Source organism: Cyprinus carpio, chromosome B3 (genome assembly GCF_018340385.1).
Source record: "Cyprinus carpio isolate SPL01 chromosome B3, ASM1834038v1, whole genome shotgun sequence".
NCBI classification, from domain to species: Eukaryota; Metazoa; Chordata; class Actinopteri; order Cypriniformes; family Cyprinidae; genus Cyprinus; species Cyprinus carpio.
In genome coordinates, this window is record NC_056599.1 from 7064117 (window position 1) to 7084348 (window position 20232).

Sequence of the window (20232 nt, forward strand, 5' to 3'; positions counted from 1 at the left end):
GCCGGGTGGTGGTCAGCACCTAGAAAAGGACCTCTACAGCCCTTCCACCGAAGACCCAGCGGAACCAGGACACCTAGAGCCCCAGATACAGATCCCCCCTGTAAAGACCTTGTCTGACCACTGGGATAAGACACGCAGGAACAGATGATTCTTCTGCACAATCTGGAACTCTGCCGCGAGCTGGAATTGAACTGGTTTAGATCGGTCAGAGAACTGCCCGACTGAGCCTGGTTTCTCCCAAAGGTTTTCTCATTCTGTTGATGGAGTTTGGGTTCCTTACGCTATTAAGCCTCTGGCTTTGCTTAGTTGGGGACACTTCATTTACAGTGATGGTGACTTGATTTGCAAATTATTGTGCACGAATTTATTTAAACTGAACTGAGCTGTGATGACATCGATTCAATGATGAACTGCCTTTGCTGTCATTTTGCATTATTGACACACTGTTTTCCTAATTAATGTTGACTGTGGATTTCTTTGATGCAATCTTTTTTTTTTGTTTAAGCTATATAAATAAAGGTGACTTGGGCCGAACGATAAATGAGCTTTGCCACCCAGTTGCCACCCAAAACGGCGTATGGGATCAGTGCATTGAGGCCGGAACAGCGTGATTTTGACTGAAGCAGGAGTTTTGGAAGTCTGAGAATTCTGAGTCCTCCATTACCGCTCAATCGCTAGCCACGATTAATGCCAACTGCCAGCCATTTCTTAACTAGTTCTGCCTACAAGGATTGTACTACTGCAGCGCCTGCGGTACAGACACGCCGCGGGATAACTTCACGCATTCAATCCGACTGTATCCGAAATGCCTTTTCGTTTGTCAGTAAAAATGCTTACAAACAGTTATGAACTTTGATGTTTTTGAAGTAAATCCAAATCCAGCCGTGACAGATTTAACGCAAATTCTGATAACCTCTGAATCGTTTAATGCACACTTAGCTACTTAAAGAAAGAAAAAGAACATTCATTTTTTATTTTTGTTATTATCATCGTCATCTATTGTGTCACTAATGAATTCCTTCATTGAATTAATTTGGTCTTATCAGATCTGCTCAAAGGCTCTTACATCTAGGCTACTTTTATCCAGAGAAAGCTTACTTTTCATTTAATATTCAGGCCTATATTTTTTTGTCGAACCCATGATTCCTGATAACCAACATTTTTACAAAACACATTTTTCTTAATAACGTTTATCTAATATTACATAATCAAAGATAAACAAAGAAGGTTTTTTTGTTGTTGTTGTTTTTGTTGTAGCTCAGAAATATAAATCAAGTCAAATTAGTCCATAATGTCACTCCAAACGTCACTCGCTCTTTGACATTACTGTTATAGACATTTAATGCATTAAACGAGACAGCTCAACTCACTGTTAGCAGAAATCAAACTCTTCGCCTCTTTCTACGTCAAGTAACAAACGGTGCTGAACTTTTGACAAACAGTTTATTTTTTTAAAATGTCATAATAGTGATTTTCTAATATACAATTATAAATCCAACAGCATAAAGGTGAAAATAACTATATACATAAGGGAGTGGAAACGGCGAGTGAATACATGAATCTTTGACACTTTTCACCATTGACTTGCAGAATATTTTCTGTGACGTTACTGTTAGACAGTGCTGGGAATGTTATAGTTTACAGTTTACACTATTTAAAATGTAATAAGTAGTGTAACTATTTCAAGTGTTTTATTAAAGTAATGTAACAGATTACATTTGATTACATTTTGATTACTTTTCTAAATTTAAAATATTTTCAACTGTTAATCATTTTGAATCATTTAAAGCAGGCAGGGTTAAGCTTACAGTAGAACTCAAAACTAATTATTGGCAGACTTTCTAACACTTCATCACTTAAATTAAGATTATAATCATTTAATTTTAAACCACAGCCACCACAAAATTAGACTTTAGTAATCTTCTTTTTTTACTTTGAGATCAATCTGATTCTGGTTAAATTCTAATCATTCTGGTTAAATACAGGTTTAAAATCATAACAAGAAATAGTTTGATAGCTATGATACTGTTTTTAATATCAAATCTTTTCACACCTATAACAGGAAACACTGGAATCTAACAATGCCTTGGGGAGGAAAAAACAGTTAATCTTAAAGCATATGCATAAACTCAAATAGGAAATAGAACAGTTATTGAATAAGCATGCATATTATTCTGTGTACTAAACTCCTGAAACATGGTTATTTTAGAGCCGTCAATGTAATTAAGAAATAAATCAATCAAATCTTTTATCAAATCATTAACATTTTCACAAGTAACTGTAATTTAATTATACTTTTTTTCTTAGTAACTGTAACAGATTGCACTTACATTTATTTTGTAATTAAATTATGTAATTCCGTCACATGTAACTAGTTACTGCCCAACACTGGTGTTAGGGAATAGAATATATGGGGAGTACAAACACTGATCTATATTTGCCACCCCTCATTCTGGTCTTGCCCCTTTTTGCCACCCCAAGTATAAAATCCTGGACACGCCCCTGCACGATTTAGCTAAATCCTTGAAACTCTAAAGAATGGACTGATTAATAAAACGTCCTCACGTTTAAACTCAAGGGGCCCTATCTTGCACCCAGCGCAATTGACTTTGTACACCGATCGACGATGTGTCATTCCTTATTTTAACCACCGCAAGAAAGCGCCGCTTTCCTCCACAGAAGCACGTCGCTAAACTAGTGAATGAACTTGCGGCTCCCCTGTACGGTTCAGCGCAAAAAGGAGGTAGCGGTTCCGCGCAAACAATCCCCTGGTGCTATTTTGCTGTTCCATTAAACAATTGCGCCCACTGACCAGAAAAACCTAGTCTAAAGTCAAGTGGGCGTTAGCGGCGTTGTTCATTATGCTATTTTAAGGGCGATGCTTGACCATAATGTATAGCGCAACAAACGCCGCATACACTTCTTGCTCATGTAATCTACACAGAGGCAACAGCTATTTTTGCAAATCATAAAATGTTACACTAAAAAAATATTAACACATGAGATGACGGAAATCATTGTGGTGTGCCACGAAGAGGGAAATCATTGTTGTGTCTATACGAGGGAAATCATTGTTGTGTCTATGAAGATGTGAAAAATAGGCATAAATCTAGATTACACATTTACCCAAATTATTATACGCCTGCATCTGACAAATTGGTTTGTCCGTCAGAACCAGGAAAAAATCGACTGAAAAACTGAAAAAACTGAAAGACTGAAAAAAAAAGACTGTGAAATCACCTTTACCATAATGTAAGTACATTAACTGAACCTTAGTCTTCAAACTCTACCAGTTAAGTTGAGCTTGCTCATATTTTTTTCTTTTGCACAGTGAGATGGAGTATGTCTTGGGACAACGTAATTAGGACGCCGGAGGAGAGGGGTATACCGCCCAGACAGACCTATCTCTCCCCAGTGAGGAGGAATGCATAAGAAAGCTACGCTTTCTGACCCGACAGGCATGGTGACAGACATCTGCCATCTCCTGGCAGATGAGCTGGGGGACTGATGCACAAATGTCCCTGTGCCTTCCCCGCGGCAGTAAAGGTTACAGCGGGCATTGCATTTCTATGCATCTGGGTCATTCCAGCACCCCTTAGCTCCCACTGGAGGCATTTCTCTCACACCCGCCATAAGTTCAAGCTATACATGCAGTTACATCAGGTCTAGTCCGGCATGCTGGGGAATACATCAAATTCCCCGCCACACCTGACAACCAGGAAAGAGCAAAGCAGGCATTTTGCGGCGGCATGGTTCCCTGGTGTCCTTATGTGTTATAGATCAGCACCTATGTGCAGCTACGTTGCTACCCCATCAGAAAACGACTTGTATACATCAACCGCCAAGGGGAACCTATTCAATCAGCATTATAAGCCATTTGGCGAGGCTTATAGTAAAATCACCCATGTCTTATGCGATTATCCTGGCTCGAGCCACGCACTCATTCATATACTGGCGAGCTCCTTTACCATTCCTGCCATCTTCGAGGGGAATCCCCGCTGGATGGGTGGCTGTTAGGGGACAACGGTATCCGTTAAAGACATGGCTGATGACACCATATTTGATGCCAGCAAACAATTGTGAAATGCAGTTTAATAGAAAAACACACACAAACATCGCTGTGTAATTGAACGAACGCTCGCATACTGAAAATGCGCTTCAGGTGTTTGGATAGATCAGGAAGCACTTTACAGTACAGTCCTCAAAAGGGTCGCAGCATTCTTTTGTGTATGGTTGTGTTTTACACAACATTTCCATAAATCAAGGTTGTGTTGTTGACATAGATGAGGAAATATTAGAGGACTTAAGGAGACGTGATGGTGAACTGCATGCCATGCCGATGCCTTAACCCAAATGCCCCAGCAGCAGCACGGGGAGAGGAGAGCTTATATGACAGAAGAACTGCTGCATCGTCTATAGTGAGGTAAGCAAATTTATCTCGGTCTAATGTTATACTGCATTGCAAAAATATAACCATACTGTGATTCAGAGAGAACGAGTCCAAAACATTCAAAAAGTATTTATTTGTGAAATTTTGTATTTTGTCAAAAAGAAAAATCAATAGCAAACAGTAATTGATAAAAAAAATACAAATGGAAAATGAGGTTAAAAAATATTTAAACAGAAAAGTTTATTTCTTTTTCCCTCCTCTGGTAGTTTTGCGACGCCAGGCCACGGGCGTGGATCGGACACCTGAGGGTCCGGGAATGGCATTGCGATGATGCGCTCTGGTGGAACGTGGTGGATGGAGATGGAGTGGGGGAAGGAGGAAGAGGCACAACAGGAGGTGGTGGTGCGCTTGAAGGGCCACGCTCCGTCCATGCAGCAATCCTCTCCAGGCTTGAGGAGATGCGCCTGAGAGGCCGCGAGCAACATCGCCATCCGGGTCAAGACGGCCATCATTCACACTTTGGCCGCGATCCCAGACAGCTCCCGCCTCCAGCATTTCAAACCGGGGTTTGCTGAGCTGCAGGAGAGGGTGGTCCTCCCCGTCTAGCAAATGCTGCCACGGCGCAGTAGTGGGTCTGACCTTGATGGTTGCGCTTGTTCCCTCCTCAGATGGCCCGCTGCGCGCATCGTCGCGAGGCCAGGGTCTTCCTGCGCGGCTGTTACATTGTTTTTCTTTATTGTGTGGTTGGCGCGAAATGTTTTTCATGTAAATAACGATTAAAAATATTTTCATAAGAAACCTTGTATGTGAATTTGTGTACCTTTGGGGTTGGACTGCTGCTTGATTGCCGATTTCAAACCCCCCAATCCTTCAACGCTTAGCGGTGAGGGTGGACGAGCGCATGTCCTCTGCTGGCGCCAGGTCCTGAGTAGAGGCAGATCCACCTCCGCTACACGGTGCGTCCATCTGATTGATGCTGGCAAGCTTTGACTTTCCCCGCCTTTCTGATGTCATTGTAGTGCTTCTATGCACTGGTGCGACGTCCTAGAGATGCCAGCTGATGAAACAATTGTGGCTATTTCCTCCCACGCCTGTTTAACCGACGCTATTTTGGGTGGGTTTCTCCCATCCCCATACAACACAACTTCTTTCTGTCTTTCACTGCTCTTACAAGAACATCAGTCTCCTCGGCTGTGAACCGCTTCCTGGCGCGGCGCCTGGTAAATACGCCATAATAATAGCAATCCATAATGGAACTTTTATGCGACCTGCTTTTTAAAGGGAATGTTGATGACGCTTTGATTATTTGGTTTATTTCATCGCTACTATCAAACCACACCTATGAATAATGAAGCTACTTCAGACCAACCCATTTTAGATTTGCGCCACGCAAGAGCCATTTATCCCGCTGAAAATATTAGCAACAGCTTAGACCCGCCTAATAAAGTTACTTTATGCCAGACTTTGACACTTGCGTTTCAGATCGTTAAAATAGGGCCCAAGTTCTCTCATTATAATCAACAAAATGCAAACGATGTAAAAAAAAAAAAGCTTCATTCATTGACAACTTCAGTGATTTTAAAGGGAGCCTTCTTTACTTGCTTTCATATAATTTAAGTAAAGTAAAAATAAATAAATAAATTGCAGCCGCATTTGAATGCAGGTGTGTATCATATTCCTTAAAATATCAGAGTGCAAGATTTGCACGGCGTGCATGATGCTGAGTGCACGCCGCAGCATTTATACTTATTTGTCTACATATTTTATCTTCATTACAAATCTTGTTTGGTTTTATTCTGATAATTGCATGTAAAAAAATGATTTACTTTGTAATGCATATGCAAAATGTGAATTATTATTCATATTCAAGTGTTTGTGCGAAAATTATTAATGTGCATGCATGACATGGAGGCGCCCTCTCGATCACTTAAATTTTTTCCTGATAATGAAATTACTTCAAATTGGGGTGTCTCACATACATGAGAAATATATCTACAGAAAGCTTGAAATGTCTACTTTTAAACGAATCAATTCAAAACAAAAGCATTATGTAATCTGTGAAGGTTGTATTTATCTTTAAAGGCGAGTTGATCGATTTGGCTCTTCGGGTGGATGCCCACATTGGGCGACTGGGACAGCACACCCGTTCTACACGTTCCCTCAGCAACACTGGGGCTGGCAGCCAATGCACAGCGAACACGGTCGGGCCCATCGTCGATCACGAGCCCATGCAGGTGGGAAGAGCTCGGCTGTCCCGGGAGGAGAGAGAGAGGCGGAGGTCCCGTGGACTCTGTTTATACTGCGGTGGCTCTGGACATTTTCTACTCTCTTGCCCGGTAAAAGAGCAAGCCTGGTAGTAAACTTGGGGCTACTATCGGGTGGGCTCCGCGGGAAGTCCTCATCATCCTTCCGGTGAGACTGAGATGGGCCAACAACAACACCTACTCCTGTCAAGCCCTCCTGGATTCCGGAGCAGAGGGTAATTTCATTGACACACATCTTGCGCAGCAGTTGAAACTCCCCATTATGTCTCTCTCACACCAGATCTCCGTCAAGGCACTTAACGGTCAAGAACTCCCCAACATCACCTTTACCACTGGACCCATAACCTTGATCACCTCCGGCAATCACAGTGAAACTATTCCCTTCCTTCTCCTGGACTCCCCCGTGGCACCCATTGTCCTAGGTCACCCTTGGCTGGCTAAGCACAATCCACGAGTGGATTGAGTACTGTTTGGTGTCTGCTTGTTCTTCTGTGTCTGGTTCTGTATTTCAGGAGAAGGCAGCGGTTCTGTCAAACGTGCCCGCAGAGTATCTGGACCTGAAGGAGGTGTTCAGTAAGTCTCGCGCTGCTTCTCTTCCTCCGCATCGTCCCTATGACTGTGCCATAGAGTTAGAAAGAGAGTAAAGTTTGCCTTTAGACGGGGACTTACCTGGTACTATTCCTGAGAGGGAGGCCATGGAAAAATATATTTCTGATTCTCTAGCAACGGGGTTCATCCACGCTTCCTCTTCTCTGCGGGGGCGGGATTCTTTTTTGTTGGTAAGAAGGATGGTTCTCTTTGACCTTGTATTGATTACCGAGAGCTGAACAACATCACAGTGAAGAATACTTAACCTTTGCCGTTGATGTCTTCAGCCTTTGAGAGGTTGCAGGGAGCCTCCATCTTCACAAAATTGGATTTACGAAACGCTTATCATTTGGTTCGCATCAGGAAGGGGGATGAATGGAAAACCGCTTTCAACACCCCCCCAGAGGGCACTTTGAATATTTGGTTATGCCGCTCGCCTTTCCAACTCCCCAGCGGTTTTCCAAGCTCTTGTGAATGATGTGCTGAGAGACATGGTCGACCAATTCATATATGTTTACCTGGATGACATATTGATTTTTTTTCTTCGCTCTCCAGGAACACGCTCAGCACGCCAGGCTTAGAAAGTACTTCAGAGGTTGCTAGAGAATGCGCTTTTTGTCAAGGCAGAGAAATGCGTTTTTCATGCACAGTCTGTTTCTTTCCTAGGTTACATCGTTTCTTCTGAGGGAGTTTGTATGGATCCTGATAAGGTTAAGGCTGTGATAGATTGGCCAAGTCCAGATTCCCGTAAGGCCCTACAGCGGTTTCTGGGGTTCGCCACTTTTATCGCCGCTTTTATTCGCAACTTCAGCCAACTCAGTCGCTCTGACTGCCTTGACTTCCCCCAGAACGACGTTCAGGTGGTCCAATACAGCCGAAGCTGTATTCACCAACCTAAAGAGTCGCTTTGTTTCGGTTCCCATCCTAGTCGCCCCTGATCCCACACGTAAGTTCGTGGTGGAGGTCGACGCATCAGAGGTAGGGGTATGTGCAGTGCTTTCCCAACGCGCTTCCTCAGACGACAAGATGCACCCTTGCGCGTTTTTTTTTTTTTTTTCCATCGCTTATCTCTCACTTCTAACGAACTATGACATTGGTAACAGAGAATTGTTACCGCAAGTTAGCGCTTGGAGGAATGGCGTCATTGGTTAGAAGGATCGGGGGTACCTTTTATCGTCTGGACCGACCATAAGAATCTCGAATATATTAGATCTGCCAAAAGACTCAACTCCAGCAGGCTTGGTGGGCACTTTTTTTTCGGACGTTTTGACTATTCTCTATTGTACCACGCGGGTTCTAAAAACATCAAACCCGTTTGTTTATCTCGCATTTTTGATCCATCCGAACGGCCGGTGACTCACGAGTGTATTTTACCCGAGAAATTGGTTATCTCCACACTCATATGGGAGGTCGAGTCGAAGGTCAAGACGGGGTAATGCCTCCGCCCGGGTGCCCACCGAATCGGTTGTTCGTTCCGGAGGGGTTACGGTCCGACGTTATCCGATGGGATCATTGCTCCAATGTCACTTGTCATCCAGGGGTAAGCCGCACCAGCTGCTTAGTAAAGCAATGATTTTGGTGGCCACTTATGGCTCGCGACATTCACGATTTTGTTTTGGCCTGCTCTGTTTGTGCCAGTGGTAAGACGTCTAACCGACCTCCATATGGGTTACTCCAACCGCTGTCTGTCCCTTCGAGACCCTAGTCCCACATCAAACAAAATTTTGTTACCGCCCTCCCGCCCTCTAATGGTATGATGGTCGTTTTGACCGTAGTGGACCGGTTCTTGAAGGCGGCACATTTCATTCCCTTGCCCAAATTACCTTCAGCCAAGGAGACAGCGGTTACTGTAATTGATCACGTCTTTCAGTTACATGGCCTCCCGATGGACATGGTCCTTGACAGGGGTTCCCAATTTGTGTCTAAATTTTGGCAAGAATTTTGTAAAAATTCCCCAGAGCAACGGGCAGTCCGAGCGTGCCAACCAAGATTTGGAGAGAACGTTGCGATGTTTGGTCTCCAAGAATCCTTCATCCTGGAGCCAACAACTCTCTATGTTTGAGTACGCACATAACTCGTTACCAGTGTCATCCATGGGCCTCTCCCCGTTTGAATGCAGTATAGGTTACCAGCCACCAGTTTTTCCTAGTCTGGAATCTGAAGTCACGGTCCCCTCCGCTCACGCGCTTTGTCCAGAGAGGTGCCACTGCATTACGGACCAGAGCCCGTGAGACTCTGCTCCAGGTGAGGGCGCGCACTAAGGCTAAGGCCGATCGCCACCAGTCAAGGCCTCCCGTATACGTCGTGGGTCAAAGAGTGTGGCTTTCTACCAACAACATTCCACTCCGTTCCGTTTCCAACAAGTTAGCTCCTAAATTTATTGGCCCATTCCCTTTCACCAAAATAATTAGTCCGGTGACAGTCCGCCTCAAACTTCCTCCTTGCACAGTGAGAGTTCATCCCGCCTTCATGTTTCCAAAATTAAACCCGTGGTTTTACTCCTCAAGATTAATCCGCTTTACCCCGGTTCCTCCCCCCTCACTGCCTCTCATGGGGGATTCTCATACTTATTCGTAAATCGTATTCTGGACTCGAGATGGAGGGACGAGAGGATTCCAGTACTCTGGTGGACTGGGAAGGTTATGGTCCGGAGATGAGGAGTTGGGCACCTGCTAGAGACATACTGGATCACTCCCTTATTGATGATTACAATTGACAGGTAGGGTGATCTGTTAACGGCAGGAGGTGTTCCTAGGGGGGAGGGTACTGTCACGGTTGGTAGAACTGTCGTCTCTGTTGATCACTATGTGGGTGGAGTTATGTGTGTCTATCGTTTGCACTGACCGTTTCATGTGGGCATCTCCGTTAATTGTTCATCAGCTACAGCTGCCACTCATTACCTGCTCCCTATTTATTGCCCCGTCTTGCGTCTTGTGTTTGTCAGATTGTTGTTGAAGCTCCTTGTGTACATGCCTGGTTTCTCGTCCTTGTTCTGCCTGTTTCTCCGCTACTCTGGATCGCTTCACTCCTGGAACCCCATCCACTCACCTCTACACTGGATCGCCCATCTCAGTTCCTGCGTCACGCTCTCCTGCTGTCAGATTCCACCTCTACTTCCTGGCCTCCCGTGACGTTATCTCTCTGCATCCAGTTGTCCTGTTGGTTTCCCTATCATCATCTGTATCAATTCATTAAATTATATTTCACTTGCATTTGCTTCCTCGCCCATTCCTTTTCATTACATTCATTAAATTATATTTCACTTGCATTTGCTTCCTCGCCCATTCCTTTTCATTAAAACAGTTGTAGGAGATATGCGAGCGAATAATAGATTTAAAAAAAAGAAAAAAGTGTGTGCTTGGTTTCCAAAATGGAAAACGAATACAGCTCATAAAAAATGATATAATGAAAAAGTCATGATACATATTATTAATTCATAAAAATAATTTAAGCAATTAAAACCTTTTTTATATACTAGATTCAACTTGAATTTCAATACTATTAAACTGACTTTAAAATCTCAAGGAGTTCATAAGAAACGGTAAAATGTCACAGTGCATGTTAAATAGCCTAAATGAACGAAATGTATCCGAAGAACTTGATTGAATGTTAGCATAAAACTAATAATATAATTAGATTTTTTTAAATGAACAATTTCTGTTTACAATGGGACAGCAACCTTTATATCAAACATTTTTAAATCGTCCACAGCTGAGCAACGCAGGAGGCAGGTTCTGCTCCAGAGCACGCGGAGTGAATGTGCATGCACAAAGTGTTATTCAATGAAAAAAAAAAAAAATTGGATAAAACCATACATGAAACTTGTAAATAGGTAACAACATAGCCTAGATAAGGCCCAGAATCTGTTCCTAAGTATATAATGTAATTTTTTTTTTTTACCCACAGTAACAAATTTTAACCGATTAATCGCCTATTTTCGCTTTTTTCTTACTACAGCATTTTCACTTTTTTTTTTTTTTTAAACACGCTAAAAAATAAATTAAGTTTGTGAGACGGAAAAAAATATAAGTCATGTATAAGCTGCATTTTATTACATTTAGAAATAACGGCAGGCCTAATAATGTTATAGGCTAATGTACCAACAGGATATTTTTAGATCCCTTCACTTTACAACACATCCTTTAAATTTAACAAATTTATCAGAACAGACCAAGAATTAAAAATATATAAGTCTAATGGATAAATATAATTGCAGTATATAATAATATAGGTTTAGCTATAAACAAACAAAAAATAAATGAATAATAATTTAAAGCGAAACATAAGGTAAGGTTGGGCTCTCTCATTCAGGACAAATCCAAACATTTCCATATTCGTGATGTTTCCCATTTGAAGCTTAACTATTATTCATTAGGTAAAATAGGCTTTATACTTCACGCGTGTTTCAGGTATCGACGGAAAAAATTATACGAGCAAAAATATGCCAAAGTGGACCGCTGCTCATGCCGGATGGCATGGTTGATGGCTGCTGTTTCCAATGAATATGTGCGCGAGGCACCAGCGTGATCAAACAGCTGAAACAGAAAATTCTAAATTTTTGGTGACACAGTAAAGGCATAATTCGAAAATGCAAACTGTTAGCAGTTTGAAAAATCAAGAATAATAACAGAGTTAATAAGAATTATTTCTATATGCTGGACTATATATATATATATATATATATATATATATATATATATAGGCCTATTATGTAATGACAGTTTAATAACAATAGCATGCAGTAAGAGCCTTTGTGTAAAGGTCTTTCTTTTAATTTTTGATGTGTGAGACTGTAGCCTGAGACTCATCCTGTACATTTTTGAAATTAACTCACTGTAAATTTTATTATGGTTTTTAAGGATGTTACAATTTTATATTATAATGTTATTGTTGTTATATTTTGTCCTTTCATCTCATTTACAAACCAACATTTTACAATTACATTCAGTTCGCAATCAGTCCCTTTCGCGCTCACCTGGCAGCAGTTTCGAGAATGATTTTAACACGCGACTGACTTGCAGTTAACGCCGCGGACCTGCGGCGGCGGTATTACCCATTCTAGTTGTCCACCTACTGTAAATAATCAACCTAATAAAAATCATGTTTTGATTATAGGCTCAGTGTTCTTTTCTGTTTTATTGGTTTACTTACCATTTAAATATGAAGAGACAACAGAATCTAGGGAGAAAAAAAAAACAACAATAACAACATTTCAGTCAAAGTTAGCAAAAGCTTTAAGATGTAACAGTGTTAAATGTTCTATTATTGTTAAATTATTAAAATCATATTCAATTATTTGTTAAGCTATTATCAATGATAATTTTAGTGGCATGTGCTGATAATAGAAATGTCATCTGTTTTTGTTTTTAAATTGAACAATCACACCAGTTAATGCACAGCAGCCACAAAAAGCATTTGAACACTGAAGACACATTGAAAAAACAAAGTGGTTTAAAACAATAGATATAGTGTTGAAAATATAGTGTATTATCATAGTTCAAATGATGAATTACACCTTTAATTGTGTTTTTATTGTGCTTTAAAGGCAGAATATGTAAGATTTTAAAAAAAATGTATTAAAATATCCAAAAAACAATTAGAACAGTGTTATGTATTTTGCTGACTTGTGTACACTATCCCAAATGTTTTGAAGAATGTTTAAATCCAGAGAAATAAGCAATTTTAAAGGTGCAGTAGGAGATCTTGGAAAATGCTAACTTTAGCCTGATAGCACTGAAAGCGAACATCCCACCCTCCCTGCAATTTCTGTCCAAAGCTGCAACCCCTGAATGAACACATTTATGCTCGCAGACCAGAATACCAGAGACAAGATTACAATACAATACATCAGTGGTTTCCACTCATGTTCCGGGTTAGTAAACTTCAATGGATTTCCTTGCTCAGGGAATCAGAATCAGAATGAGATTTTTTTTTTTTTTTTTTTCAGCAGGGAGCAATGAACACTAAGTATATTCATTACTTACTACAAAATAATCAGAAGAACACGGATCTATAAAAGCAGGTTTACGTAATCAGTGGTCTGGTGCATTTGCTGGTTAGACTTTATAAAAACACCTTCGTCATGTACAACAGCAGCACGGTGCAACCAAGGCATAATCATGACATTTCACATTTACTCGGGTCGAAGCCAGGGTGTGCAATACAGCATCACATGCATAGCCTGCAAGTGTAAGTAAGCATAATGATGTGCTACCAAATGTCACCAACCACACAGACTGCACACACATTGATTTATTAGTCTATTAAAACTCAAAATTCCAGGCATTCTAATTTGTAGACGGCAAAAATCCTTCTGTATGCTTTTTATATTTATATCATTTCATGTAGGCCTAGTTAACTTAATCTATACCACACAAAGAGTACCGTTTTTCTGAAGATGCATGAACACATTAAATAATTTTATGCAAGTTCAGTAAATAAATAAATGACTTACATTTTAAACATAATGTTGCTTGTTTTTGCTCAATTTTGCTAACAAAAATAGTTCCAAACAGATCACAGCACTGTTTTGCGTCTCTGAGCAATGGATGGTGTTTAATTATTGAACGAATCAGCTTTTTGAACGAATAGGTTGCATAAATGATTCAGTGATTCACTCATTAACATTCACTTGCTGTCACCTACTGGCGGTCTTAATTTCACAATTCGACCATTTTTTTCATGTTTAAAATAATTTCAAATATCAGTTTTCAACGTTTTATGTTAAAAAACAAAACATGAGGCCTATTTATACATCTGTATCTGCAGTTTAAATGCATCCATGTGCCCTGAGATACATAAACTGTGTAAATACATGCTATTTCAGATGCAGATCCAAAAATGTTTTCGTATGTTGGAATGAAAGACACTAAGTACCGGAAGAAGTGCTTCTTATTTTTACCCAAAAAATATAAAATGGAAGAAATAGTTGAAACTGAACATAATCTTGCTACTCAAGCTGTGTATGAATATATATATGCTTCTTTTCCATTTTGCATTTACTTGTACTTTTACTTTCAATTCTTAAATACATTTAAGATTTAAAAAAAAATACTTTTTTTTTTACAATAAATATCACATACTTTAAGACTTTTACTCAAGTAATATTCCGAACGGTGACTTCTACTTCTACCAAAGTAATTTTCTGGTAAGATATCTGTACTTTTACTTGAGTATGACTTTCAGGTACTTTATACACCACTGAATATCTGATATTCCAATTCTGAAATATGTGTAAGTAAATTCATCCTCTCCTCCCGAAACACATTGAAGTTGGTCTCCGGTAAACTCTGAGAAGGGCAGAGTAAACTTTATAGTTACCTACACAATCTGTATATGATATCAATAAAAACATGTAGTCAGATTATATTTGTAAGGATCATTATTGCCGTTTCCATAGACATCAGCGTGTATTTTACAAACTGTCAATGTATGGTTTTGCTTGTACTTATCTGTATTTAAATATCTGAAACCTAAAATAAGCATTATATGGTTGAAAACACTGAATATTTGTGATAATATGACAAGCGCTCAGCGTGTCCGATCTGGCTCTGCGGTAGCCAAAGCGTGAAAGCGGATTTAAATTCGCGAAGTTGATAGCATTGACTCACTGAAAGTTCTAATCACACCGGTGTGATCGTACGCTTCAGGGACCAGCAAAGACTGATCACACCGGTGTGATCGTACGCGTTAAAGGGTGAATAAGTCTTTAATACCACACACTCTCTCACTCACACACACACACACACACACACACACTCAATCTCAGAATCTCACACACTCACACAAATTCACTCACTCACATGCTGCATGCACACTCTCTCTCACACACACACACACACACATTAACTCATCATCCATGGACATGATTTCTCCCCAAGTCCCGTCAGATTGCATCGGCTGTGGGGATGAAGACAACAACTCCCATGATTCCACACTCAATCACGGCGTCATCAAACTACGCCTTCGTTTCTGTTGTTTGTTTTGAATATGCACCCTCTAGCAGCGAAAATTTACATATTGTGATTAAGTGCTGAAAAACCTTTTGGGCCACTGCACAGCCTTATTTTCATAACAAACTCTGAAAATGTATGACTGAAATAGCTTTATGGCAAAGGCTGTAAAGACAAATTTTATACTAATATAATGGTTAAAACAGGATAAATTTTTATTCATCTATTCACTTACCCTTTTCCAAAGTAAACTGAGTTGAAAACACACATCTCTGCTGACTGTAAACTTTACATGTGTACTCTCCTGCATCTTCTTCTTTCACATTGTCCAGACGGAGGGAGAAGTTTCCATGTTGAATCTGATCAGTAAAGAAATTAACTCTTTCATGATAATCCTGCTGCAGTCTACTCTCTCCATCTTGATACAGATGAACCAGAGTCTTTGTGTCTTTTCTTTTCCATTTCACCTTCAGATCCCTCACTTGTAAAGGTTTAACACTATAAAAGTTCAGAACCACTGAAGATTGCAGGCCAACATGTGTATTTCGAGAATATGTCACAGTGAACCCTGAAAATGAAAAATTGTGTAATATGAAATTTATTGATGGTGAAAAAATGATGTACATAAATACACTCATACTGTAATTTAAAAAAAGAAACATAAATACACAGCAGTGTTTGGAGTCAAAGCTGTAGTTAATCATTCTATAATTATTTAAATTCGGCAACATTGCAGAGGACAGATACATCTTCAACTGTATTAGAAACTAGCTAAATTAAGTTTTCCTTAGAACAACAATCACCCAACATGAGTTGTAGCCCTGATAACGAGATTAAATATGAATTGTGTAATTTCTCCACTATCGACAGCACCAATGGGAATTGCAAAAACAACTAATGTTTTCACATAGGTTTCCCAAATACTAGTGCTGCTCTCAGTGTTATTGCTCATAAATGAGTCTCACACAAACTCATTAAGATACAAGGACAGACTGCTTGAACTCAATAGATGCTTCACGCTGTCACTGCATTATAACTGAATTACTGTCAGTCATTTTACAGCTGAGACACTTCAATGGTGAATGCATTTATATGAATTTACCACAACACAAAATATGAACTGAACTGGAATTTCCTGACCTGTAATTCAAAGAAATTCAACACAGGTAATGCATTCTGTGAAATCCATCCATCATTTCAATCTGATTTAAATTCAGGTACTGAATTGGAATTTAAAAGGCATTATCAAAATCATGTCTCAATGGCACACAACATTGCTGTTGTCAGACTATGGTTCATGTTTTGTGTGTGTTTTGCTCCTCACGTGTCTCCATTGCCCTTATTTGGTCCTTCCTGTTCCTGTCCTCGTTTGTGTGTATTTGTCTCCCAGGTGTTTCCCATTGGTGTCCTTGCATTTATAGTGAGTTCTGTGTCTAGTTCTTTGTCAGCCGTTATATGTCATCGCTGTTCTCCTGATGTTTCCAGTCCTGTGATCCCCAGCATGCCTTTGTAAATAAAACCCTTTTGAGTTATTTACTCCGTGTCTCCTTGCTCCTTTGTTCCTATGTTCCTCGTGTGTGCAACGTGATAGAACGGCTGACCCAGACAGTAAGCGTTGCACCTTCTCCTGTGTTTTGTTTTTGTTTTTTGAACAGTCTTTTGTTTTCCTTCCGGCTCCTGTCCCAGAGCTTGCTCCAGTGTCGGCTCCAGCCCCAGAGCTCCCTCCAGTATCGGCTCCAGCCCCAGAGCTCCCTCCAGTGTTGGCTCCACATGTCTTTTCCCCCCAATCCAGAAGAGAAGGGTGTCCAGCCCCAAAACTCGCTTGGGTGTCAGCTCCAGCCCTTGTGTGTGTTAATTAATTCCCAGGTGTTTCCCATTGGTGTCTGTGTATTTATAATGAGTACTTTGTCAGCCATTATACGTCATCTCTGTTCTCCTGATGTCTCCAGTCCTGTGATCCCCAGCGTGCCTTTGTACAAACCCGATTCCAAAAAAGTTGGGACACTGTACAAATTGTGAGTAAAAAAGGAATGGAATAATTTACAAATCAGATAACATATCAAATGTTGAAAGTGAGACATTTTGAAATGTCATGCCAAATATTGGCTCATTTTGGATTTCATGAGAGCTACACATTCCAAAAAGTTGGGACAGGTAGCAATAAAAGGCCAGAAAAGTTAAAATGTACATACTGTGAACAGCTGGAGGACCATTTTGCAACTTATTAGGTCAATTGGCAACATGATTGGGTATAAAAAGAGCCTCTCAGAGTGGCAGTGTCTCTCAAAGTCAAGATGGGCAGAGGATCACCAATTCCCCCAATGCTGCAGCGAAAAATAGTGGAGCAATATCAGAAAGGAGTTTCTCAGAGAAAAATTGCAAAGGAGTTTGAAGTTATCATCATCTACAGTGCATAATATCATCCAAAGATTCAGGGAATCTGGAACAATCTCTGTGCATAAGGGTCAAGGCCAGAAAACCATACTGGATGCCCGTGATCTTCAGGCCCTTAGAGCGGCACTGCATCACATACAGGGGAATGCTACTGTAATGGAAATCACAACATGGGCTCAGGAATACTTCCAGAAAACATTGTCGGTGAACACAATCCACCGTGCCATTCACCGTTGCCGGCTAAATCTCTATAGGTTTTAAATGAGTCTTGGCCCAAAGTGGAAAACTGTTCTGTGGTCAGACTAATCAAAACTTGAAGTTCTTTTTGGAAAACTGGGACGCCATGTCATCCGGACTAAAGAGGACAAGGACAAACCAAGTTGTTATCAGCGCTCAGTTCAAAAGCCTGCATCTCTGATGGTATACCGGGGTCGCATGAGTGCGTGTGGCATGGGCAGCTTACACATCTGGAAAGCACCATCAATGCTGAAAGGTATATCCAAGTTCTAGAACAACATATGCTCCCATCCAGACGTCATCTCTTTCAGGGAAGACCTTGCATTTTCCAACATGTCAATGCCAGACCACATACTGCATCAATTACCACATCATGGTTGCGTAGAAGAAGGATCCGGTTACTGAAATGGCCAGCCTGCAGTCCAGATCTTTCACCCATAGAAAACATTTGGCGCATCATAAAGAGGAAAGATGCGATAAAGAAGACCTAAGACAGTTGAGCAACTAGAAGCCTGTATTAGACAAGAATGGGACAACATTCCTATTCCTAAACTTGAGCAACTTGTCTCCTCAGTCCCCAGACGTTTGCAGACTGTTATAAAAAGAAGAAGGGGATGCAACACAGTGGTAAACATGGCCTTGTCCCAACTTTTTTGAGATGTGTTGATGCCATGAAATTTAAAATCAACTTAATTTTTTCCTTAAAATGATACATTTTCTCAGTTTAAACATTTGATATGTCATCTATGTTGTATTCTGAATAAAATATTGACATTTAAAACTTCCACATCATTGCATTCTGTTTTTATTCACAATTTATACAGTGTCCCAACATTTTTGGAATCGGGTTGTAAATAAAAACCCTTTTGAGTTATTTACTCCTTGTCTCCTCGCTCCTTCGTTCCTGTGTTCCTTGTGTGTGTGTGCAACGTGACAGCTGTTTATATATCATAATTCAATTTTGTATCGTGTTACATTAACGTATGGTAACTTCTCTCTCACCATCTATTACACAAATATTAATTGCCTTTAAGTTGCTGTTTCATGAAGAACTAAATAGTAATGCTATTTTTGGTTATTAATTACTTGTTTATTTTGTCTTTTCAATGGACTCTTGAGTGCATGACAATAAATATATTGACTTTGGCTTGTCACTGGAAACCATTTTAAAATATAATTTTCAAACACCAAAAAACTGATTATTATCTTTGTGTTGGTCTAATTTTCTGAGGTCTTGAGTGAATGACAACAGACTGAACTGTATGGAAGTGTTGAAAAAAAAAATATTTGGTTCATGTGTTCACTGTGAGGGAGTGACCATGGCAGCACTGCGATTGCGGCTTTCTCAGATGCTGATGGCAGCATTGGGGGATGAGCAATCATCCTCTAAGGATGAAGATTCGGTGGGGCGGATTTTCCGGGCCACCACGAGCATCAGGCTGGAGGCATGCACACCTCACGGTCCCTTGGGACCATGCCCTGCCCTGGTTCCTTTCTTCCCGGAGTTGCATGAGGATCTGATGAAGTCGTCTGCCTCCATCCTCACTACCCTTGATGGTGGGGCGGCTAGGGGGTACGTTGACATTCTCCAGGCGGAGACTGCGGTTGTGGTGCACTCGTGCCCACAAAAGGCCGCCACTTGGAGGAATTGTCCTCATCCCCCGTCTAAAGCCGTAAGCTGATGGTGCTGCGGGCCAAGCCTCCTCTGCCCTGCATGCCATTGCTATCCTGCAAGTACACTAAGCCGGGGCATTTAACCGTCTGAAGTCGATTAACGCGTATACGCGTTATGACGCATTTTCTCCTGATAACCCCGAAAAGAACTTAAATTACACTTTCAGTTTTGAACGTACAGATAAGAGCAATACATCAATCGAATCTGTAAAGGGTCTACTTTTTTTTGTATACAGACATAATAACAACAAAACTTTGTGCATTTATAAAATAAAGATAACAAACAAGGAGTGCTGTCTGCAGCCTTTGTCTGCGGGGATCTTTATTTACAAACACGTCATTAAAATGAACTGTAACTCAGTGAATACTCAACGAAAAGACATGAGAGAGATATCTATAGAAAGCCTGACATGTCTACTTTTAAACTAAACAAGTGCTGCCGAAAACAAATATTCTGTGATAAAGTAATCCATATGAAAACAACGCGATGTCCGTTTTCACGTCTCCCCCTTCATTATCTTCTAATGCGACTGCGCCTAATGGCGCTGACGCTTTCTTTTGAGATGATAATGTTTCACTAAAGCGCCGGCTTGAATCGCCCACACAACAGACAGAAGACAAAGCAGCGAGACTGTTCTTCAAGTTTTTTTATTTTTTACTGTTTGCTTCACATGAGAGGAATATAGGCATAATTCACCAAAAAAGATGTGATGTGGTTGAGGATTTGAGATTT

The 20232-nt window shown here is 40.6% G+C and overlaps 1 protein-coding gene across 1 annotated transcript in view; it reads right to left on the bottom strand.

The window, feature by feature from the left end:
* Window positions 1–20232, bottom strand: part of LOC122136706 — a 100208-nt gene that overhangs the window by 72644 nt on the left and 7332 nt on the right. The window contains exons 2-3 of the mRNA XM_042721134.1: window positions 15430–15762; window positions 12394–12420 (exon numbers count right to left, since the gene is read on the bottom strand). Coding sequence (XP_042577068.1) covers window positions 12394–12420; window positions 15430–15762 — 360 coding nt within the window. The remainder of the gene's footprint in view (window positions 1–12393; window positions 12421–15429; window positions 15763–20232) is intronic.